General features: G+C 33.9%; 1 protein-coding gene across 13 annotated transcripts in view; it reads right to left on the bottom strand.

Moving 5' to 3' along the window:
- RALYL (RALY RNA binding protein like) overlaps positions 1-26,605 on the bottom strand; it is an 881,748-nt gene that overhangs the window by 217,269 nt on the left and 637,874 nt on the right. For all 13 annotated transcript variants that reach the window (XM_082434029.1, XM_082434030.1, XM_082434024.1 and 10 more), the window contains one exon: positions 3,389-3,464. In XM_082434029.1, coding sequence (XP_082290155.1) covers positions 3,389-3,464 — 76 coding nt within the window. The remainder of the gene's footprint in view (positions 1-3,388; positions 3,465-26,605) is intronic.

Raw genomic sequence — 26,605 nt, 5'->3', positions numbered from 1 at the left:
TTGGCTGCAGAGTGAATGCCTGCTTGTTCAGAAGTTGGCTCTAGAGGCATCCAGACTTTTCACTCCCTGTCCACCAGGCAGAATCTATAACTCTCTCATTTATTTCCTTATAGAAATGTATGCATACTTCATTTATGTTCCTTATTTATATGTATATCTAACTCATGTATAAGATATTAATATATTGAAGCTTTACTCAGTTTTTAAAAAATTGTGTCTTCTATGTGTACCATGTTAACTTAGCACGTGACAAAATCTTAGGGAAGGTTGTTTGGCTAAACTGAAAATCCTGTTAAAAGAAGTAACAAATCAAAGCAATGCCTCAGTGAATATTCTATGTAAATACTACTTTGTGGTTGATGATGCAGGTAAAATAGACATAAATGAAGAAGAAAGTCTGATAGCAGATCACTGATATCCCTAATAGAGTAAATAGATATAGAGACATAGTAGTTTAGGGCACAAGGTAGATCAGAGGTTACCTATAACCATAAAAATAGTTTACTTTTATTTTATTATGCTCTCTCCTTGCCCTTCAGCCTTGGCATTTTCTGTGCCATTTATCTAGAAGAACAGCCACCTTAGTGTTTAGACCATAGTAGACTCACAATGAATATGTCTTGTATGAAAGAATGAATGAATGAACAAATGAAATTGTTCCAGCTCTTTCATTTTACAGATAAGGAAACAGACCCAAAGATGTAAAAAAGAGGAAAGCAGAAACCACCTTTTCAAGCTGCTACTATATTCCCCACAATGAGCTAAGTGCTTTCATCTCAATTATTCCATTTTACAGTATCAAGAAAAAGTATACAACTATTATGTTAGATAAAGAACTTGAAGCTCAAAACCTGTGCCCTATGATCACACAGATTGGTGGCAACTTTTGTTCTTATACTATGTACAGTGTGCAGGCTCTCTTTTGCCACTGGCTGGCATGATAATCCTGGACAGAAACATAATTGATTATTGGTTTTGGTGGGCAGGATCTCTGCTTTTTAGAATCTGCATTGTTTAGATGGTAGCAGTAAATATGGGGAGTTGTGATCAAGTGGCAAGATCTTTAGAGTTGAAAGCTGAAAACCAGTGTTCAGTTCCTAATCTTGTTACCTTTCTTTGGGCAAATCCTTTATTGTCTTGGAAACTTAGTTTTCTCATCTATAAAGCAAGGCACATAATACCAACCTTGTGGAGTTCTGTGGTGAACAGATGAATAATGACTATGAAAACACATTTTGTCTACATACAAATAAATTATTATTATTATTAAGCTTATGTAAGAATGAGAGCATGTGTATGAAAGGGCTTTCTAGGCTGCACGTTCACTCTCTTTTGTTCCCTCTGTTATCGTTTTGCAATTTCATAACATCCCAGCCTTCTTTTGTGTAAACAGATGAAAATAGGATAAATAAATATTTCCCCACTAATGTGATTTGTATGCAATATATCAGATTTAAATAAACTTCTGCTTCTAATTCTTCTGAATTCACAATTCAGCAAAACTTAGTAATAGAGAAATAACAGTTAAAAAGACATTTGTTTCTTGTCATAAGCTTCTATTCTTGTAAGTAAATCAAAACACTCCAAGAACAGGGAAAATACAAAAATTAACATCATCGCACAGACAGTGGTAGCTCTTTGATGAGAATAAAAGCCACTGACAGCTTCTTCTGGTAATCACTGAAATTATGACTTTTCAAACATTCTGCATTAGCTGCAGCTCTATGCATACATTTTAAAATCAATCTGATCAAAAATTATCTGCATTTCTCAGCTTTTTAAACATTGTCTTTTTTACCTCAAACAAGTTATAGAAAGCATCATTTGCCTTTTGTTGATGACTTCATCTCTGACCTTTAACATCAATACTGCCTTATGACCAGTTATCAACAATTGTTATGTTCTGTAGCTTTCCCTTTTTATATAAAAATTTTTATTAAAATTAAATAAATGTACACAGCCAAAGTGAAAACAGCAATTAAGATATATTTCCAATGTATTTTTTAAGATCGCTGATGGTCATACATTAGAGAATCCTGGGACATTAGGCTTGAAAAGGACCTTAGAACTCATCTAGTTCTGACCCTTTTATTTTATAGACCGAGAAATGAAGCTGTGAGTGGCTGAAAAGGAGATTTTCTAATTTTCTGAGAACAAAGACAAGGAAACAGCTCCAAACTATCTTTTGAGCACTCTTCTTGCTATACTATATCAGAATATAATCAATTTTGATATGTATAACTCAATTCTCCTTTATCCAAATGACATCAGGAAAAGGGGGCCTTGCTCAGCATTTACATTAGCTTTTTGGATGTGGACACTGACAGAATGAAGATTATGTATCTGGGACAGGACCAAATAAATTGGAAGATAGGAGATCTCAATAGCCTGGAACAATTGGCTAAGTCTAACAAAAGTGAATTTAACAGAGAGAGATGCAAAGTCAGCACTTAGATTACAAAAACCAATGGCAAAACTACATGAAGTGGGACATATGGCTTAGCGGCAGAGCACTGTTTTTTTTTTAAGTGGCCATTTTTAAAGGAACCAAAATTTCTATGAGTTTAATCTTAACGTCTTCTCCAAATCAACTGAATCTTCTGTAACCTAATAGAAGTATATATAGAACAATAAACATGCTAAGTATAGTCTACTCCGTCTACCTGGAATTGAGATTATAGGCATACACACTGATAAACTGGGGCATGTAGAGGAGAAAGACCAGAGTGTTAAGTTGACTCATATCCAAATATATGAGGAAAGTTTAAAGGAATTGTTAATGTCTCTCTAGAAAAGAGAAGGATTGTATTTGTTTTTTGGTGAAATGGAGGTGAAATGAACATGTCCTTTGTAACAAAGAGGCTGAATGATCTGTTGGAAAGAATTCAGGGCATGGCATCAGAAAGCATGAGTTTGAGTATTGGCACAATCATTTACCAGTGGTGTGACCTAGGAAAGATCTCTAAGAAACTGCATATCAGCTTCTTGATCTATTAGATGAGAGTAACAATATCTACATTGCAGGATTGCTGTGAAAATTAAATTAATTTAAATAACATATGTAAAATATATGTAGTACATGGCATGCAGAAGTTAACAAATATTAACCTTTGCACCACTTGTTAGGTAGAGTCATGACAGATTTTTATTAGATTTTATTAGAGGAATATCTTGTAGAAGGGTTGTTTAAGCAAAGATGAAAAGGTTAGGCAAGATCGCTGCCAATGCTGCTTGATATATTTATATGTTGGCCACCAGCATTTTGTTGTACTTTATGCCAGTTAGAAGTGCTCTTCAAAATATTTGATTCCTTATAGGTTATATTGCCTTTTAAAGTTGCAAGAATTTTTCACTACTACATATCATAAAATAGTGTTTGCTTACTTACCTATAAAGTGCAGAAAGGGGCCTCTTATTTCCAGGTTTTGGTCTGTATGGTTTGGGTTCTCCTGCCATGTTGATATCTGAAAGCATAAAATAAAATAGCACTGATTAAGAAAATATTAAAACTTTTGAGAAAAGTAAATCATGAAGTTGTATTTTTATTTTTGCCATTTGTCTATGCAAATGTTATATGCCATTCATTCATTCACAAGTATTTATTGAGCAGCTCCCCTAGGTCAGGCACTGTTTGAGATACATCATGCACCAAACAGGTTAGATCCATGCCCTCGTGGGACTTATCTTCTATGGGGAGGGGGCTTGAGAGATAGTTATTAAAACACAATCATAACAAATAAGAAAGCTATATAACATATCTGAAGGTGAAAAGTACTATGAAAAAAAATGTTGAACAATGTGGGGGGTCAGGAATTCTTACTAAAAATAGAAAGAGTGAGAGACAGAGAGAGAGAATGAGATATCCTACTGATGTGGAGTTTTGCCAGGAACATCTCAGTTTGTATAGATATTTTTGTGGAATAAAGCTTTGTTCCTAAGAGGAATTGTTATATTTTCTTTGGTGATATCTTCTCCGAGTGTTAGAAGAGTGGAACTGTAAAGCATACCAGGTTTACTGAGGAAAAAACAAAATGCTCTCAGCAACTGGAATGTGCAGTTACAGAGTTCTGAGGTGATCAGAAGGAATAAAGAACACATCTCTTGTTTTCATGAACTAAAACTATAATAAAGCCTCTAAGATGAGACAAGAAGATGCTTAAGTACATGACAAAAGAGTAGTTGCAAATAATTGACCAATCTTAATCTTAAAAAAAAAAAATGTGTAAAACTGTTATGAGGTTGGGTGGTAAAGGTTTGGGAAATGACATAAACAATTTGATTTAATAAGGTTAAAATTTTAAGAGGATGATAAAAAAGAAAATCTAAAGGAGGTGAACTTCTAGAAAACTTTGAAAGAAGTGAGAGACATTATTCTGACAGAAAAGAAAGGCAAAGTTCTATTTCTTGTACAGGGGACTAAATATGCTGTTTGGGGATGGATGAGCCACCCATCAGTAAAAACAACCAAAATGTCTAGATGAAATACAATGTCATCTCTTTTTAATTTAATTTTTATTGGTGTATAGTTGATTAACAATGTTATGTTAGTTTCTGCTGTACAGTAAAGTGAATCAATTATACATCTATACACATCCACTCTTTTTGGATTCTATTCCCATATAGGTAATTATAGAGTATTGAGTAGAGTTCCCTGTGCTATACAGTAGGTTCTTGTTAGTCATCTTTTATAAATAATAGTGTGTATATGTCAATCCCAATCTGCCAATTTATCTCTCCCCCCCTTCCCCCTTGGTAACCATAAGTTTGTTTTCTATGTCTGTGACTCTATTTATGTTTTGTAAATAGGTTCATTTGTACCATATTTTTTAGATTCTGCATATAAGCGATATCATATATTTGTCTTTGTCTGACTTACTTTACTCAGTATGACAGTCTCTAAGTCCAGCCATGTTGCTGCAAATGGCATAATACATCTCTTTTAAAAAACACATTGGGCTAACAGGAAAGTAAGGCATTCACGGAAGCCTACATCTGAGTGGACATAGCAAGTCAGATGGAAATGGAACACTGAACCTGGCTTGGTCTTTGAAGACATTTGTAGAAACCAGAACTTGAGCTTTAGTTTTCATTTCCTTGTGGATCAGAGGGGACAAGACACAGTGCCCACACTAAAGGATAGGAAACACATGCTTATCTAATTCAACATCCATATGTGGGAAAATCCTTAACTAAGAAGAGAAGGAAACTTCTTTCACCTCCCACAGAGTATCTATATAAAATCCATAGTAAATAGCATACTTAATAGTGAGACACAGGGTACATTTCCTTTAAGATCAAGGGATTTAAAAGCCACATAGCACAGGGAGATCAGCCAGGTGCTTTATGTCCACCTAGAGGGGTGGGATAGGGAGGGTGGGAGGGAGACACAAGAGTGAGGAGATATGGGGATATATGTACACATATAGCTGATTCACTTTGTTATACAGCAGAAACTAACACACCATTGTAAAGCAGTTATACTCCAATAAAGATGTTAAAAAAAAAAAAAAGGCATTCACTATTACCAACTCTATATAACATTGTACTGGATATTGTAGTCAGTGAAGTAAGACAAGAAAACAACATCAGAAATGGGAAAGAAGAAATGAAACTGTCATAATTGCTGATAATATGTGGGTCCACATAAAAACTCCAAAGCATCCACAAATTACTACAATTAATAAGAGAGTTTAGTAAGTTTGTTGGAGTTAAAGCCAATATACAAAATTTAATTGCCTATCTCTACATAGCAATACATATTTAAGTATATAATTTAAAAAGATGCCATTTATATAGCATAAAAGTAAAGTACCTAGGGATAAATACATTATAAAATTTGAAAGATGTTTATGGAGAAAATTATAAAACTGTTTATGGAGATTTTACAGTTACCTTACATACAAAGAGAAATTGGAATACTTGATATAATAAATATTTCATTTCTCCCCAAGTTGATTTATTGATTCTGTGTACTTTCAATAAAATCCCCAAATACTCTTTTTGTGTCTGTGTGGAGTTTAACAAGTTGATTCTAAAATTTACATGATAGAGCAAAACATCAAAATAGCCATGATATACATGAGGAAAAAAAATTGGCAAACTTGCCTTATCAAGATTTATTTTTAAGCTGTAGTAATTAAGACTACGGTTTTGGTACAAAGAAAATGAACCAATGGAACTGAGTACAGAACCCCCCAACTGATATACACATATATGGACACTTGAATTATGACAAAGCTGGCACAGCAGATCAATGGGTAAAAGCTAGATTGCAACGACACATATGAAATTGGACCTCTAACTTACATCACACAGAAAAATAAATTACTTATTAGATTAAAAACCTAAATGTGAGAGGCAAAAATATAAAACTTTTAGGAGGAAATATAGTAGAATATATTTATGAGATCAGAGTATGGAAGGATAATCTTACACAAGACATAAAAAGCACTAGCCTTAGAATATAAGAATGATAAATTCTATTACATTAAAATTAAGAATTTCTGCCCATCCAAAGTCACATTAAAAAAATGAAAAGAAAAGGCACAAATTGGATGAAGGAATCCTTGACAAAGGATTTTTTTTTTGGAATATATATTCATTCATCTAATAGGAAACAGAGACAAACCACCAAATAGGAAATTGGGCAAAAACTAGTAAAGGCACTTTACAGAAGGCGAAATATGAATGCTGAATAAACACATGAAAAGATTCTCAATCTCAGTAGTAATGGTAAGTGCAAATGAAAACACTATGATGTACAACTGATACCCATTGGATTTACAACAATTTACAAAGTCTGACAATATCATGAGTTGGTGAGGTTTTGGTGAGCAACTCTTAACATTGAACTTTTTGGTCAGCTACAGAGAGACCTCCTGAGACTTTCTTCCCTGATTGTCCTGGCACTGTGCAAGTCACCCACAGGCAAGACAAGAGGAAGAATGACCAAGGTTGAATTTTCTGTCACTCTCACAAGATAGGGACTTTGGAGTAAAATGTTGAGATACAAAAAGTAAAGTGTTATTTCCTAAACTCCTGAGTTTGCATACAGATTCATACTAAATACTAATATTTAGAAATCTTATACTATCCTCAAGAAAGGATGTAAGTTTAATCATTCTTAGCAAATTCTTTTGAGATGGGCCAAAAAAAATCCTAGTTAAATTCCTACTTGTTATGCAGAAATACCTATAGATGTACCTATATACCAAGCTGGTGGACTCTATTATTTGAGTATTAGAATCATATTCTCATAGAGAGGGTTGGTAAAACTAGATGAGCACCATTAAAAAGAAGTCTCTTGAAGAGTTTCTGTTTGGGTTTGAGACAGGCTGGGAGCTGGGACACTTTGCTGCAGTGCTGCAATATTTGCACCTGGACAAACGTCTCCTCAAGCAACAAAATACAAAGAAACTATAAGAGACTAAAAATAACTGCACGCAAGTGCAATTAGGGCAAACTCTGGACAACAAGACACAAAGAGACCTAAAAGACCAAAAAGACCAACTGCCACTTCTGGAGAGCCGGAAGCAAAAGCAGGGCATCAGGAGCAAAAACAGGGTACTGCACGTGCCCTTGAACACGACATAAAGAAAGGAGTGGGCAAACCCCCTAAGTCACCCCTGTGGCCTGAACCCTGGACACACCCTTACCTTCACCCCATATAAGTAACCAGCTCACCCCACCCCACTCCCTCCCCAACCCACCCTTACCCCAGGCAAGCGAGCAAGCAAGGGAACCTGTTTGTTCTTTCTCCTCCCCTGCTGCAGCAGGAGGCCCAATAAAGCTTTGCCTGAATTTCTTGTCTGGCCTCTGATCAAATTCTATTGATTAAAGAGGTCAAGAACCCTGTTTGGTAACAGGTTCACTAGACATCACCCCTGTGTAGAGGAACTCCCCCAACTCTGTCCAGGCATAGGAATACAGCAGAAGGGACCTAAAGCTTTACCCATGACTAGGAGATGACTGGAGACAGCAGACCTCCACATGGAGGGAGATGAGGTATTTGCATTTTCTCATATGACATTATGAGCTTCTGTAAGAACCAACCATGAGGCTTATAGGACAGACCCTGTATCTATTTTGAAGTTTCAATATTTCAAGTGAGCATGAAAAAGTATGAGGGAAAAATGAAAATGTACTCAAATTATCCTTCTAATATTACATTTCAGATTCAAATAATTGAAAAATATCCTGTTGGGCTACTATCTTTTCACAGTAAATTACTTAAAGTATATTAAATGCACTAACATTTAATCAATTTTCTTTTCTTCTTTATTTTTAAACTAAATAAGTGAAGTCAATACCATGATAGAAATAACTATAAAGTCACAGAACTGAAAAAAAGTCAATGAGCTGAACCTATTCTGATTTGAGGTAAATGAGATGAGGCAAGTGGAGACAGGTACTGTTCCAAAGCATCACCCTTGCAAAGCATACCCAACACATGCAAATATATTTATTTGACCAATTATTGTTAGGGTACTACTAAAGATGATAGTAAAAGCATTCAATTATTTTGTGCTTTTGACTCTTGGGAAGATACCGCCAATTCTACACCTAAAGAGACGTGACTCTCCCTCTTTGCACTCGCATTTTACTTCACTACATCATTCCCACAGCAATGACTACTGAGTGTTTGTTCCCTTTGACTCTGGACTTCTAAAAGGCAGTCATAACTTCATGCAACGTCTTATGCCTTTTAGTTAGCATCCTGCACAGGGCTGTTTATACAGTAGGTGCTCAAGGGATCCATCGGTTAACTAAATTCATACAAGCCAGAAGGTGTGTCCTTGCATGGGTTGTAGTGTGTCCAGCCAAACACACTTTGTCAGAACATTTCCTAAAGTGGTATTTATCTAAACAATGTTTTAGAAGGTGTTAATAAGAATGTTGCCAAATAAATAAGTCACAGTCAAATAAATTTGGTAAAAATGCAATAATGTACCCCTTTCTCAGGTATTTGTAATGCATATTAAAAGAAAAGATTCTGGAAGCAGAAACATTCAGTTATGTTTAACTCAAATGCTTTCATATATATATATGAAAGAGAGAGAAAGCGAGTATTTTTTGGATAGCACACCTGTTAACATCCAGCAAAACAGAGTGCCCCCAGAACACTGGTTTATGAGATAACCTGAAATGTTTAGAAAAATATTTCACATTTATTTCTTTGCCATGTATTCAATTTGGAATATCCTCTTTTGAAAAGTTAATTTAATGTTTTAAATTACACATCATTTATACTGCTACAATAAACAAATACTTGCTACTTAGCTTTACCACTAATGATCCCTGCTGGCATCTGTTATTTCTAGAGAAATTTAGCCTTGATATTGAAGTGACGTCTAACTTACAGTATAATAAGGTGTCCACATTACCAGTGTTATTTTTTAGATGGAGAAAAAAAAGGAAAAGAAATATTTTTCTAAAGAAATTAATTAAAAATAATATCTTTATTCTTGGGATTTTTTTGTTTTGTTTCCTTCCCCAGGTTTAAATAAAAGTTTAAATAATTCAGCTATGGCATATAGACTGCCAGGAAAAGTTATTCATTCTTTTATCCTTCACATTTGGACGATTTAGGGATTCATTACTGTTCCATTGAATAAAAATTCAGGAAATAAAGAAAATAGTCTGTTATGCTTGACAAGTGAATGCATAAAACCATACATTATCCTAGTATAAGCACCATACCACTAAAAAGTGCTTTTGCAGTTATTATTAATTTAGATCCTCAGAACAATCCTGTGAAATAAGTAGAACAGGGATCATTATTCCCATGTCACGTATATAGATGTTTGTGATACTGAGAAATTAAATGGCTTTCATAATAATATCATCAGCTCATTTCACTACAGCGGTCTTTATTACTGAGCACAGCCCATGTGCCAGGCACTGAACTAGTAGGATAGGAGATACCCTGCCCCTGCCCTGCAAGAGATGATTGAGAGTTGGACTGGAGCTGTACCAGACTCATGTTCTAGAACTTTCCCTACTATCTCATTGCTTTTAACCAGACTTTGGATGCCACATTTTTTATGCCACTTAAATCTGGTTTGGCTGTGGAAAGCAGCCTGTAAAGTAATATATTCTGAGTCCCCAGCAGTTTTGGCATCATGGGGGAAGATGTATGATTAAAGAAATGCTGTAGGGAGATTTGTCTGGCAGCAGTGGGGGAAACACATTTGACTTTCAACTGAGCTGCTTGAGATTTCTTGGCCATGTAGGTTCACAACCCTGTGGTTTGATAGAGCTGCCCAGAAGTGCTTTTACTCTAAGAGAAAAATGCACCAGACTTGGAGAGGCAAGTATATGTTCTAAAATATGACCATTTGAAGCATTTTAAGCCTAAATCTGAGAGTGGAACCAATTTTGCACAAAAGTAAATGGCTTTCTAATCTTGTTGTTTTTCCCTTCACAGAATCAAAGCTAGTTTTAACACTTGAAATATGTCCTTGATAGTATGTTAAAATATTCTCTGTTATGGGAATGAAACTGTAGTCTAATTTCACTGGGCAGTCACTGAATTGTGACCATTTTAATGAGCCTTTGGATGTAGTTTCATAAATTAGTTCTGACATAGCACTATGGCAGACTGGCCTCTGGTTATTAGAATGCTAATGCAAATATCACTTGTTGGCCAGATTCCCATTTGTTACCAGAAAATACTGTAATGCTCCCAGGCTTGGTCTGCAAGGACAAATAAAAATGGAAACTTGAACTTATTACTAATTAACTGGTAAGTCTGATCATTGTATGTGACTTATTTAGATCCAAACTGATTTTTTTCCCAATAGAAACTGAAGTAAAAAATTGGACATATATACTTGAATGCCCATTTTTATTTATGTCTATTACATAATGGTTATATTACGAAGAAAATAGAGATGATACAAATCATTCACTTTCATTGATCAAATAATTACTGAACATACAGAATGTGCCAGGTACTGTGCTAAGCATTGGGTAAATAGACATAAATGCTGTTTCTGTTCCCAGGATATCACAGAGAAAGGTAAACCTGCAGCTAACCATAGTAAATGTGGTGAATGCCACAATAAAGATGTAGACTTTGTACTTCGTGAATGTGCTGCCCTGTCTTCTATTGCTGAGAATGCCCTTAAATGTCCATTGTTGGTAAATGAAGTGGTTTTCTACCAAAACACCAGTTATAATGTTAGCAGTTTCATAAACCCACATCTATCAGCAGACTCTGCAATAAACCTCAGCTTGTTTCTGTTCTTTTTTTTGTTTGTTTAACTTTGTTGTTCCCATTGAAACTTCCATTAGCTAATTGTCAAAATACCTTTGATTTGCCTTGAAGCATAAGTAGCCATGAAACTAGATGAAACTTTGTGGCTTTGGTGCGTGTTTAATAAATGTAGTTTAAAGTAATTTAGCAGAGAACACAAACATATTTTCAAACAGGTGTAAAGCAAAAACCAAATGGTAACAATCATCAAACTGGAATTTACTTAATTCTTAAAACTTTCAACTTGGATGACTTTTTTCTATTATTTTATCTCATATAATCTTGGATAAATTTTTTGAAGAATGCATTTTTATATTCCAAGACCATCTCTACAAATCTCCACAAAGGTAAAAATGAAGAACAACATGTTTTATTAAGAGATAAAACCTCTAGAAACCAAATGAATAAAATACAAAATTTGGATAAATGTTCCAGCAGCATCATGAATATATTTAGAACCTTGATTAATAATTTTATAAATACATCTAATGATCTATTGACATCAATAGTGGAGACAACTGTTATGATAATTAATATAAAAATACCTAGTGAAAAATAATCTTAGCCATATGTTCATTATAAATGCATAGACTTAACACTATTAATTTCTTTGCATCCCAAGAGTTTATTTAGTTTCATACTTGGGGAAAACTATTCTGTAAGGAAAGTAAAATTCAATGAACAGAGAGTCTAGATTATCAATTTCTTTAGGAGCTCAGATCTCAATCAGTGAAGTAAAGTAGACCCCAAGATTTGAGTATTGCTTCTTTTTGTTTTCTTCCTTTTCTAATGTCTCTCTTTCCATATGTGTATATATGAACTTATTTTCTCAGGTCTTTTTTGTGGTGGCTTTGTATTCAGTGTTTAAAACACCAACTCTACAGTGGTATGCATTTTATAATTCATAAATATGAGGAAATGCCAAAGCTAATGTTAGGTAGTTAAAAGCATTTTATGTGGAGAGTAGTATACAACTCTGATACTCAAAGTTTGGTTGGCAGACAAGCAGCATCTGTATCATGTAGGAAGCTGTTAGAATGCAGAATCCAGGTTTCATCCCAGATCTGATGAATCAGAATCTTCATTTTAACAAGACACCCGGGTGATTGCTATGCACATTGAAGTTTGAGACACATGGCTATATAATACATTTAGCTTAAATCCCTTCCTTCAATTATCTTTTAAGAACTTTACTTTTTAACTGTTTTGAAAAGAGCGTAATAAGAATTCTGAGCATAAAAAGTGCCTTTAAGGAAGAAACTTGAAAAATGCTTGTCTAAAGGCTTAGAATGTAATAATGCTACTCTAACCTCATCTTTGATGATGATAGTAGTTGCTAGTATTTGTATATCATTTAACAGTTGATCACATTTTTACACACATTAAAAAATAATCATCACAATAATCTTGGGCCATGGGTCCTATTGTCAATTCCCACTTATACAAATTGAAGTTGAGAAAGTATGAGATTTTGCACAAAGTAACTTAGCTAATAAGTAGTGGTGCCAAGACTCTGAGCTCAGGAGTTCTCACTCCAAACATCTTGTTCTATGGATAAAGTTTGACTTTTCAATTAAAAATAAATCTACTGCTTTTGACAAGACATATAATTTATTGGCAAACCACAAAAATATTTCATAATTTCATTTATTAAAATAAAAAGATGAATCGTTCATAAAGTCTCCATGAGCATGTATAAAGTAGAAATCCATTAAATTAAATCCTACTGTTAAAATTCCATGAGAAAACAAAATTTCAAAGAACTCTTTGATTGAGAATGCAAATATGAAAGACAGAGCAAGCAATCAAGGTAATACAAAGAATCTAAGATCCTTCATCAAAAACGAGAAAGATATGGTTTATCTGATATTGAATAATAAAGCCAAGATAAGATAAAGAAAAGAACACATGAGATTTAATCAGATAAAAAAATCTTGATATTATTAAGAAAAAATATTTAGAGGATAAAATTATTCCACCTGGAATGAAATCAGTATCATCCCAAGGAGATTCTTGGAAAATACATACCCTTTTGCAGAACTGAAATTCCTCATATCAGATGCCCTTTACTAAATGCTTTGTGATGTGTTGCCCTCATCAGACAATGAAACTGCAAAAATAATTTTATGGATCATATTATAGTATAAACATCAGTGTTCTGCATTATTTACTTATTTCTTCGAATGTTCTACCACCAGCAGGAAGGTTTTGTAAAAAGATACTTGGTGACATTATGTCATCCTTACCAGCTCTGTATGCTTCTGATTCAGATTGTTGCCTATACATCACTGACTTCAAGTGTGAGAACAGATAGTGAATACAATTCTAAATGAAAGGAAATTTTGGAAAGGATTAAAAGACTTCTAAGGGTCATATAGTAGCAGAAGTGAAGTTGGAATTCAGAGCTTCTGATCAGAAGCTGAGCAAATTTTCATAATACTAAAATGACTGTGTCACTCCTCACGAGAGTAAACAACCAAAACAAAACAGCCACACCAGCACAATAAATTATAGGTTTTTTTTTAAAAGAGGCAAGCATGTCCTTTTATTATAAAAAAGTTTAGGCATGAAGGATAGAGTGGTTTACCCAGACCATACGACCATTTGATAGCACAGCTTGGAAAGGACTCTCTTTTCTAACTCTAAGTCTAGTTCTCAATCATTATTTCTGTCACTGGCTTAAAAGTCATTGATAAAATATTTACTTTGCTTCAGTCCTTTTATATATCCTCAGTTCACAGGTATTTAAACATACAACCTGCCTTCAAATTTCTTCCCCCACCAAGAATATTTCCATTTTCGTTATTGGAAGTTGAGTACATTTACTGAGCCATTATACGATGGTTTTCTTCTATGTATATTGATATCATTTTCTTCAGTTTTCAGAAAGTTCACATTGAAGCATAAATCTTTTTTGCTGTATGTATCAAAAATATATTTTTAATTTGTTGTATTGTCATGATTTATTTTTGAAGGCAATTTATATTAAAATATCCTCTGATGCCTGTACTTCCATCAGTTTCTCTAAAACTTGTTATAGGTTAGTCAAGTTTGAGCATTTTTTAAATCATGTAGTTCTAGGAGTAACTCATAAACAATACTTTTCTAGACACCAAAAATGGGAGCTCACTCATTTATAGGGTAAATCACTATGGTAAGCCTAGTTTACATAGATGCTGACAAGAGAAAAAAGTACCCTCTTCATGGTGTTTATACTTTTGCAAAGAAGACAATAAAAAGAAAACAAATAAAAAGTGATATTTCAAAAAAAGAATATTCTACCTGTATCTTACTCTCTCTCTATCCAGCCTCATTCCCTCTCTTGCCCTCCACACCTCATATTTCACTACACTCCCCAGGATTCTCTTCTCCAACTATACTGGTCTCCTTGTTGTTTTTCAAGCAGATCAGATACATCCCTGCCCTTTGCTTTAGCTGATTCCTCTATCCCAGCTTCCTCTCCCCGTAGATAATTCCATGGTGAACTCCCCCAATGCCTTCAAATCTTTGCTTAAATGTCACCTTTCTCACCTGTTTAATGTGGTGACATTTCATTTCCCTACACTTCTCACATTCAGAATCCCCATTACCCTGCTTTCATTTTTGTTTTCCAAAGTATTTATCAACTGCAAATATGTGATACAATTTATTTACTTATTATATCTATTGTTTGTTGCTAGATGAACCAACCCCCACCTCCATGCTAAAATGTTGGCTCCATGAGTCAGGGATCTTTGTCTGTTTTGTTCACAAATATATTCAAAGAACTTAGAATATTTGGCTAATAGATGGGGCTTTATAAGTATTTGTCGAATGCATGAATGACAATGCAATGAATTAGTCAATGTATTATCTGAAATTCCAGGACTCAAAATGGCTGTTGAAGGTAAAAAGTAGTCATGAAAGTTTATAGTTAGAGTGACCATACAATTTAGTATCTAAATTGGTCATTTTTTGAGTGTGAATAGGGAAATAAAATTATTAAAATTGTAAGATTTTGAAAATTTAATTGATCAACAAGTTGGCTTATTATATCACTGGTTTAAAAAATGACTAGCAATCAAAAATGATTTTAAAAAATTCTCTTAATAAATATGTTTAGAATAAAGCAAAACTAACACAAATTTAGGTTTATTATCTGAAATAAAAATAACATAACTGAGTAATTTCCCATGTTGCTTTGATCATTTTATTTGGATTAACCTCTCTTATATTTTGTCACTTACATTTTTCTGTAAAATTTATTTTTCAATTATTCTATTTAAAAATTTTCATAGAATTTCTCAGATCTTCAAAATTGCATTTTACCTTTAATAGTTTTGAAATTAATGACACTTTCAAATGATTCTGCTTTGCAAATATAATATTTTAATTGAGAATATATTTTTATAGGTGCTGAGGAAAATAAGATCAGATAATTATAAGTGGAAAATATTCTCAATTCTATATTTACATTGATATGTGTAAATATATTAGCCCAAATATTTTCATAGGTACTGTCTTTTTACTTCTATTCAACAGAGTACTTTTCTTGACATATTTTTATAAGATAAAACTTGTCCAAAATGTCTTAACATCCTTTTGACTGTCTCAGTAAATGTAGATGCCATACAACCACAGGGATCCTCAATTTCACTTCATTCTGGTACAAAATACAACTATTTAATTATAAATAGAAGCTCCATCAAACAGCTTTTCCCTACAGTTGAGTTATTTCAAAGCATTATCATAGAAAAATCAAAATTAAATCTTGTATACCTTTATAATTTACATTGTTTAATTTACTTATTCTAGTCCTTGCTTCTGTAAGAATTTTTCTTTTCATTTGTGAGATTTGCTTTTAATAATTGAAAATCTTTAAAAACTTCAAAATTTGAACTTTGTTGAACACTTTTATTAGAGATTTCCAGCTAATTTTGAATAAAATGTAAGCAAAATTTAGAGGATTTGCAAAGTAGTTCTTCAAAAGCTCAAACATTTCTAAAATTCAATTGATGATAGGTAGCAAAGAGAGATTATGTGATAACATACTTATGTTGTCTTTTTAGTTCAAAATAAAATTCATCACAAAATTTTTTAGTGTTGTTTTCTGACTGTGTAAACCAAAAAATATTTATAAAATGTGATACTTACAGCTCAGTTTGTATAAATTAGTAGAATATCACAGCTTGATTGATGCAATTATGAATTATGTATATAATATAACCAACTCCAGGTACATTTCTGCTCCATATGTATCCTAATTTACTAAGAACATTATGTTTACCACCATGCTGTGTTCCACGCAAAGTTGTATTCATATTATTATGACAAAACTCACATAATTTTATTTTCAATGTTGAATTTTTATACTAAATTTAAAATACCATTCACATATAATGTCCTCAGTTTAACAGTTATCATTTAGTAGTCAAAAATAAGGGTTTTAATTTTAAAATAAACATCTAAATGCACATAAGCAAATTAGCTTATGGCCTATTAAAAGTTATGAATAAAATAATTATTGTTATTAAAAAGCCTTCAGAATAATTATTATGGCTAGAAATTGCCCATAAAATGGGAAGCCAGGAAAACATGTGATTCCTCAAAAGAAATTGTTTTTCCCACCAGACCTGGTGGACAGCCTTGCCCCAGACTGGTTCCCATTCACAGTAGCCCCTGCCTCACCAGACCTAGGGGGTGGGCTCACCCAGGCCCAGAACTGTTTTGCTGCAGCCCCTATGCCACCAGATCCAGAAGGTGTGCACACCCCACACAAAGGATGCCCTTGAATTCCTGGCATTTCTGAGCCTCAAGAGACTGAAACAATCACAGAGACAGGTCTTGGCAGGTGACCATCACCAAGGCACTGCACAGACAGACCAAAACACACCCCCAGTCTTCCAGTGACTGTTCCTTCAAGACTGGGAGAGACAGCAGTTTCATCTTATACACAGAAACAAACACAGAGAATCAGGCAAAATGAGGAAACAGAGGAATATATTTTGAACAAAAGAACAAGACAAAATTTCAGAAAGAGATATTAATAAAATGAAGATAAGCAATTGACCTGATTAAAGAATTTAAAGTAATGGTCATAAAGATGTTCACAGAATTAAAATAAAGAATGAAAAGCATGGTAAGATTTTCAACAAAGAGATAGAAAATTTAAGAAAGTTCCAAACAGAAGTTACAGAACTGAAGCATATGATAGCTAAACTTAAAAGTACACTAGAGGGATTCAACAGCAGCCTCGATGAAGCAGAAGAATGTGTCATTGTGCTTGAAGACAAAGCAATGGAAATCACTCAGACAGAGAAACAAAAAGAGAAAAATAATTTTAAAAAGTTAAAATTCTTGAAGGGATTTTGGGATAACATCAAGTGGAATAACATTCTCAGTATAGGGGTCCCAGAAAGAGAAGAGGGAGAGAAAGGGCCAGCAATCTTATTTGAAGAAACAATGACTGAAAATTTCCCTAATCTGAGGAAGGATACAGATACTCAGGTGCAGGAAGCTCAAAAATTTCCAAATAGAACGAACCCAAAGAGATCCACACCAAGATGCATTACACTTAAAATGGGAAAAATTAAATATAAAGAGAAGATCTTGAAAGCAGCAAGAGAAAAACAACTTCTTACATACAAGGTAAGGCTATTAGATCTTTCAACAGAAACTTTGCAGGCCAGAAGAGAGTGGCATGATATATTCCATATCATGAAAGGAAAAAACTTCCAAGAATTCTCTACCTGGCAAGGTTATCATTCAGAATCGAAGAAAAGATCAAGAGTATTCCCCAGATCATAAAAAACTGAAGAAGTTTTGGGTTGGCCAAAGAGTTCATTTGGATTTTTCCACAACACCTTATGGAAAAACTCAAAATAACTTTTTGGTTAACCAATACATCCCCACTAAATTGGCCCTACAAGAAATGTTACAGGGACTTCTTTGGGCTGAAAAGAAATGACATAATTAATAACAAGAAAACATACAAAAGAAAAAAATCTCACTGGAGATTATAGTGAAGATGGTGTATCAATCAATGATAAAGTAGGTATGAAGGTTAAAAGACAAAAATTGTAAAATTAACTAAAACTACAATAATTAGCTAACAGTGCATAAAATAAAAAGACATAAAATGAGACACCAAAAATATAAAACATGAGGGGGGACTGAAAATGTAAACTTTTGGAATATGCTTAAATTTAAATTGCTATCAATTTAAAACGGACTATTATATACATAGGATGTTATATGTATACAAAGCAAAAGCTCAGAGTAAATACACAAAAGAAAATGAGAAAGGAATCTAAACAGAACAATGAAGAAAGCCATCAAACCACAAGAGAAGAGAGAGAGAAGAAAGAAACAGGAGGAGCTATAAAAACAGACAGCAAACATAAACAAAATGTCAGTAATTATTTTAAATGTAAATGGACTAAACTCTCCAGTAAAAAGATATAGAATGTCTGATAAAAAAGAAAAAGAAAAAGACAAAAGCAAGAACCATCTATATGCTGCTGACAAGAGACTCACTTCAGAAGTAAGGACATACAGACTGAACATGCAGGGATGGAGAAAGTTATTCCACTTAAATGGAAACAAAAAGAAAGCTGTTGTAGCTATACTCATATTAGACAAATAGACTTTAAAACAAACACAGTAATAAAGGACAAGAAAAGTATTACATAAATGATGATGGAGTAATCCAGCAAATAAAATATAACATTTATAAATATATAAATATATATGCACTCACCAGAGGAGCATTCAAATATACAAAGCAAATATTGATGGACCTAAAGGGAGAAATTAACAGCAATACAATAATAGCAGGGGTCTTTAACATCCCACTTACAACAATGGATAAATCAACCAGACAGAAAATAATAAGGAAACACAGACCTTGGGTGACACCTTAAAACATATTGACTTAATAGGTATAATCAGAACATTCTATCCCAAAGCAGCAGAGTATACATTCTCCTCAAGTGCACATGGAACATTCTCCAGGATACATCACATGTTAGGCCACAAAAAAAGTCTCAATAAATTTAAGAAGATTCAAATTCTATCAAGCATCTTCTCCAACTACAATAGTATGTAAAACTACAAATCAACTATAAAAAGAAAACTGAAAAAGGTGCAAATATGTGGAGATTAAACAACTTGCTACTGAACAATCAATGGGTTATCAAAGAAATCAAAGAAGAAATTTTAAAAAATACATAGAGACAAATGAAAACATACAATATCCAAAATCTATGACATTCAGAATAAGTCGTTCTAAGAAGGAAGCTCATTGCAATTAATGCTTACCTCAAGAAACAAGAAAAATCTGAAATAAACAATCTAACTTTATACCTAAACAAACTAGGGAAAAAAAGAACAAAGCCTAAAGTCTGTAGAGAGAAGGAAATAATAAAGATTAGAGTGAACAAGATGGTTTCATTGATGAATTCTACCAAAAATTGAAAAAAATTAATACCTATTCTTTTCAAACTCTTCCAAAGGACTGAAGAGAGGGGAATACTTCCAAACTCATTTTATGAAGCCAGCATTACCCTGATGCCAAAACTGGACAAGGGCACCACAATAAAAATGTCTTTAATGAACATAGATGCAAAAATCTTCAACAAAATATTAGCAAACTGAATTCAATAACACATTAAAAGGCTCATAAACCATAATGAAGTAGGATTTATTCCAGGGATACAAAGATAGTTCAACATCCCCAAATCAGTCAATGTGATACACCATATTAACAAGACAAAAGATAAAACTCTTATGATCATCTTAATAGATGCAGGAAAAGCATTCAACAAAATTCAACACCTATTCATGATAAAAAAGTCTCAACAAAGTGGGTATAAAGGGAATGTATCCCCATATAATGGAGATTATATATAATAAACCCACAGCTAACATACTCAATGGTGAAAAGCTGAAAACTTCTCCTCTAGGATCAGGAACAAGACAGGGATGCCCACACTTGTTACATTTATTCAACATTTTATTGGAAGTCCTAGCCACAGCATTTATGCAAGAAAAATAAATGAAAGGCATCCAAATCAAAAAGAAGGAAAACTATCACTACCTGCAGATAACATGATGCTTTATATAGAAAACCCTAAAGACTCCATCAAAAAACTGCTAGAACCCTAAAGACTCCACCAAAAAAAAAAAAAAAAAAAAAAAACCTGTTAGAACGAATAAATGAATTCAGTAAAGTTGTAGAATACAAAATCAATCTACAAAAATCAGTGGCATTTCTATACACTAATAACAAACTGTCAGAAAGTGAAATTGAGAAAACAGTACCATTTACAATTGCATCAGAAAGAATAAAATAGCTAGGAATTAAATTAACCAAGAAGGTGAAAGACCTATACTCTGAAAACTATAAGTCACTGATGAAGAAAACTGAAGAAGGCACAAATAAATGGAAAGATATTCTGTGCTCATGGATAGGAATAATTAATATTGTTAAAATGTCCATACAACTCAAAGCAATCTACATATTCAGTGCAATCCTTTTCAAAATTCCAACTGCATTTTTCACAGAACTAGAACAAATGATTCTAAAACATGTATAGAACCACAAAAGATCCTGAATAGCCAAAACAATCTTGAGAAAGAAGAAAAAATCTGGAGGTATCATGCTCCCTGATCTCAAACTACACTACAAATCTATAGTAATCAAAACAGTAAGGTATTGTCATAAAAACAGACACATAGGTCAATAGATCAGAATTGAGATCCAAGAAACAAACTCACAAGATACAGACAATCAACTTAGGACAAAGGATCAAGAACATGCATACAATGGAGAAAGGACAGACTCTTCAAAAAAATGGTGTTGGGAAAACTAGACAGCCACATGCAAAAGAATAAAACTGGGCCACTATCTTACACCACACAAAAATATCAACTGTAAATGAATTAAAGACTTGAATGTAAGACCTGAAACCATAAAAGTCCTAGAAGAAAACATATGGGGTAACCCCCATGACATCAATGTTAGCAATGTTTTTGTGGATCAGATTCCAAAGGCAAGGGTAAGAAAAGCAAAAATAAACAAATGGGTCTACATCACATGAAAAGCTTCTGAACAGTAAGGGAAATCATCAACAAAATGAAAAGGCAACCTGCTGAATGGGAGAAGATATTTGCTAATCACATATCTGACAAGAGGTTAATATCCAAAATATATAAAGAACTCATACAACTTAACAGATTTAAAAATGGGCAGAGGGTCTGAATAGATGTTTTTCAAAAGAACACATATAGATGGTCAACAGACACATGAAAAGATGTCCAACGTTACTAATTACTAGGGAAATACAAATCAAAACCACAAGGAGATACCACCTCACACCTGTTAGAATGGCTATCTTCAAAAGCCAGGAAATAGCAAGTGTTGGAGAGGATGTGGAGAAAGGTGAACTGTAGGACAATGTTGGTGGAAATGTAAATCAGTGCAGCCACTATGGAAAACTGTATGGAGATTCCTCCAGAAGTTAAGAATAGAACCACCATATGGTCCAGCTATTCCACTTCTGGGTATTTATCTGAAGAATACAAAAACTCTAATTTGAAAAGATATATGCACCCCAATATTCATAGCAGCTTTATTTATAATAGCCAAGATATGAAAACAGCCTAAGTGTCCATTGATGTATGAACGGATAAAGAATATGTGGTGTATATACACAATGGAATACTTCTTAGCCATAAGAAAGAATAAAATGTTGTCATTTCTGACAACATGGGTGGACATTGATGGTATCACATTAAGTGAAATAAATAAGAAGGTGAAAGACTAAAACCATATGATTTCACTCATATACGGAGTCTGAAAAAAATTGAATAAAAAAAATACAAAAAACAAACTCATAGACACAGAGGACAGATAAGTGGTTACTGGAAGGAGAAGTGGACCAGGGGGTAAGCAGAATGGTTGAAAGGAGTCCAGTGTATGAAGATGGTTGGTAACTAGACTTTGGGTGATGATCACTCTATAATGAACACACATGACTAATCACAATGTTGTATACCTGAAATTTATATAGTGTTATATACCAATTTTACCTTAAAAATAGAATGAATTAAAATTATTTTTAATTGATATATAACTCACATATAACAATATATTAGTTTCAAGTGTACAGTATAATGATTTGATATATGCATATATTGCAACAGGATCATCACGATAAGTTTAATTAATGTCTATCACCACAAATACTTACAAATTGCTTTTTCTTATGATGAAAAGTTTTAAGATCTTCTCTCTTAGCAACTTTAAAGTATACAATACAGTATTATTAACTATAGCCACCATGCTGTGCATTACATCCCCATGAATTATTTATTTTATAGTTGGAAGTTTGTACCTTTTGACCACCATCGTCTACTTCACATACCCTTCACTCCCCTCACCTCTGACAACCAGCAATCTGTTATCTGTATCTATGAGCTTGGTTTTGTTTTTGTTTTTGTTTGTTTTTCATTTATTTGCTTTTTTAGTTTCCACATATCATATGCTACTTATCTTTCTCTGTCTGACATATTTCACTGAGCATAATGCCCTCAAAATCCATCCGTGTTGTCACAAATGGCAGAATTTCCTTCTTTTTATGGTTGAATAATCTTCCATTGTATGTATACATATATATATGGGATATATATATATATCCCATTTTCTTTATCCATTCATCCACTGATGGACACTAAGGTTGTTTCACATCTTGGCAACTATAAAAATGCTGCAATGAAATAGGGGTACAGATATCTTTTCGAGTTAGCATTTTTATTTCTTTTGGATAACTACCCAGAAGTGGAATTGCTGGATTGTATGATAGTTCCTAATTTCAATTTTTTCCTCAAAAGGAATTCTTGATGTGTGAGTTAGATATTGTACCTGTCTCAGGGGCTCAGAATTACAAATAATTGGTGGAAAGTCTAGAATATGGCTTTAAAGAAATATTATCTATTAGTGACTTATGGGCACTAGAAAAATTTTATATCACAGATACGTAGTGGGGTTAATAGTAGCCATTTTATAAAAATATACTAGATTTTGGACAATGGAGAAGACTAAATAACTAATAAATTTCTGAATTATAAGCTAACCTGCACAATATCTATGCAATATTCAATATTGTTTTCACCATTTTACAAGTAGTTAAACCTTAGGCAAGAGAGACAAATAACTTGCATAAGGCTACACAGCTAGTATTCTGGCAGAACCCACATTTAAACTAGAGTCTTTCTGAATCCAGAGGTACATTCCTGAAACTATACCCAATTACCTGTTCCTGCTTTAAGTGTAGAAATTTTATCCTATTGCTCTTGGCAACAACAAACACTTGAGAAAAAGAAAGGTAAGGAAGTTTATCTCCATTGGATATTGAATGACTAGTGCAGGCAGCTTGCTACATGGGTTAGTGCTTATTAGCTTCAGATGAATATTTTTAAGGGAGAGGATACTGAGTGCATGTATTTGGGGAGGAGACAGATTCTAGGGACATTATCTGATAGTGATTGATTACTGTAGTAGCTTAAAAAACATGTCCACAAATTCTTTCAAACATGTAGTAAGCTGAATAATAGTCCCCTGAAGGCATGCCTGTCCTAAGTCCCAGAAACTGTGAGTGTGTTACATTACATAGCAAAGGAGAATTAAGATGACTTTAAAATAGAAAGATTATCCTATATTATCTGGGCGTGCCCAGTGTAATCACAATGATCCTTAAATATGGAAGAAGTAGGAAGAAAGGAAGGTCAGAGTGATACAGGCTGAGAAGGACTCAACCCACTATTGTTGGCTTTGGAGATGGAAGAATGGGACCATGAGAAAAGGGATGTGGGTAGCCTTAAGAAGCTAGAAAAGACAAGGAGACAGATTCTCCCCACAAGTCTCCAGAAAGGAATACCACCCAGCTGACACCTTTACTTTTGCCCAGTGAAACCTGTGCTGGATTTCTGACCTACAGAACTCCAAGATAATAAATTTGTATTGTTTTAATTCTCTAAGTTTATTGTACAGGCATGCTTTGGAGATAATGTGGGTTCAGTTCCAGACTACCACAATAAAGCAGATTATCACAATAAAGTGAGTCACATGAATTTTTGGGTTTCCAAGTGTATATAAAATTTAGGTTTACACTATACTATAGTTTATTAAGTGTGTAATAGCATTATGGCTAAAAAATGTACATTCCTTAATTAAAAATACTTTATTGGTAAAAAATGTTAGCCATCATTTGAGCCTTCAGTGAGTAGTAATCTTTTTACTTGGCTTGATATTGATGGCTGCTGACTGACCAGGGTGGTGGTTGCTGAAGTGTGGGGTGGCTGTGGGAATTTCTGAAAATAAGATGACAGTGAAGTTTGCTGCATTGATTGACACTTCCTGTAGCATGTAATGCTGTTTGCTAGCATTTTACCCATTGTAGAACTGCTTTCAAAATTGGAGTCAGTCCTCTCAAAACTAGTTGCTGCTTCATCAAGTTTAAGTAATATTCTAAATTGTTTATTGTCATTTCAACAGTCTTCACAACATCTTTACCAGGAACAGATTCCATTTCAAGAAACCACTTTCTTTGCTCATCCATAAGAAGCAATTCTTCATCCATTAAAGCTTTATCATGAGATTACAGCAATTCAGATACATCTTCAGGATCTACTTCTAATTCTAGTTCTCTTGCTATTTCTACCACATCTACAGTTACTTCCTCCAATTAAGTTTTGAAGCCCTCCAAATCATACTTGAAATTTGGAATCAACTCCTGTTAGTGTTGATATTTTTACCTCTTCCCATGAATCAGCAATGTTCTTAATGGCATCCAGAATCTTTTCCAGAAGGTTTTCAATTTATTTTGCCCAGATCCACCAGAGGAAGCACTATCTATGGCAGCTATAACCTTACAAAATATATTTCTTAAATAATAAGACTTGAAAGTTGAAATTACTCATTGATCCATGGGCTACAGAATGGATGTTGTGTTAGCAGACATGAAAACATTAATCCCACTGTACACCTCCATCAGACATCAGAACTCTTGGGTGACTGGGTACATTGTCAATGAGCAGTAATATTTTCAAAGGAATCTTTTTTTTTTTTTTTTTCTGAGCAGTAAGTCTCAATAGTAGGCTTAAAATATTCAGTAAATCATGTTGTAAACATATGTGATGTCATCCAGGCTTTGTTGTTTCATTTACAGAGCACAGGAAGAGTACATTTAGCATAATTCTTAAGGGCCCCAGATTTTTGGAATAGTACACGAGCATCGGCTTCAACTTAAAGTCACCAGCTACACTAGCCCCTAGTAAGAGATTCAGCCTATACTTTGAAGCTTTGAAGCCAGACCCTGACGTCTCTTCTCCTGCTATAAAAGTCCTAAAAGGCATCTTCTTCCAATAGAAGGCTGTTTTATCTATATTGAAAATCTGTTGTTTTGTGTAGCCACCTTCATTAAGTATCTTAGCTGGATCTTCTGGATAACTTGCTGCAACCTCTACATCAGCACTTGCTGCTTCACCTTGTACTTTTATGTTATGGAGATGGCTTCTTTCCTTAAACTTCATGAACCAACCTCTGCTAGCTTCAAACTTTTTTTTTTTTTCTGCAGCTTCCTCACCTCTCTCAACCTTCATAAAATTGAAGAAAGGTAGGGCCTAGCTCTAGACTCTGCTTTGACTTAAGGAAATAGTGTGGCTGATTGATCTTCTATCCAGACAACTACGACTTTCTCCATAACAGCAATAATGCTATTTTGCTTTCTTATCATTTGTGTGTTCACTGGAGTAGCACTTTTAATTTCCTTCAAGAACTTTCCCTTTGCATTCACAATTTGGCTAACTGTTTAGTGTAAGAGGCCTAAATTTCAGCCTGTCTCAGCTTTCAACATGCTTTCCTCACTAAGCTTAATAATTTCTAGCTTTTGATTTAAAGTGAAAGACGTGTGACTCTCCCTTTCACTTGAACACGTAGAGGCCATTGTAGGGTTATTCACTGGCCTAATTTCAATATTGTTATGTCTCAGGCAATAGGGAGGCCTAAGAAGGAGAGAGATGGGTAAAGAGCTCTTGGGTAAAGCAGTTACAACACACACAACATTTACTGATTAAATTTGTCATCTTATATGGGCACAGTTCCTGGTGCCCCAAAACAATTACAATACTGACATCAAAGATCACTTATCACAGATAACCATAACAAATATAATAATGATGAAAAGGTTTGAAATATTGCAGAATCCCAAAATGTGACAGAGAGACACAAAGTGAGCAAATGCTCTTGGAAAAGTGGCACTGATAGATTTGCTCAATGTAGGGTTGCCACAAACCTTCAATTTGTAAAAA

Source organism: Balaenoptera physalus (assembly GCF_965194825.1).
Source record: "Balaenoptera physalus genome assembly, chromosome: 17".
Lineage (NCBI taxonomy): Eukaryota > Metazoa > Chordata > Mammalia > Artiodactyla > Balaenopteridae > Balaenoptera > Balaenoptera physalus.
Note: the sequence above shows the minus strand (reverse complement) of the source record. Positions and strands in the feature narration are given on the sequence as shown.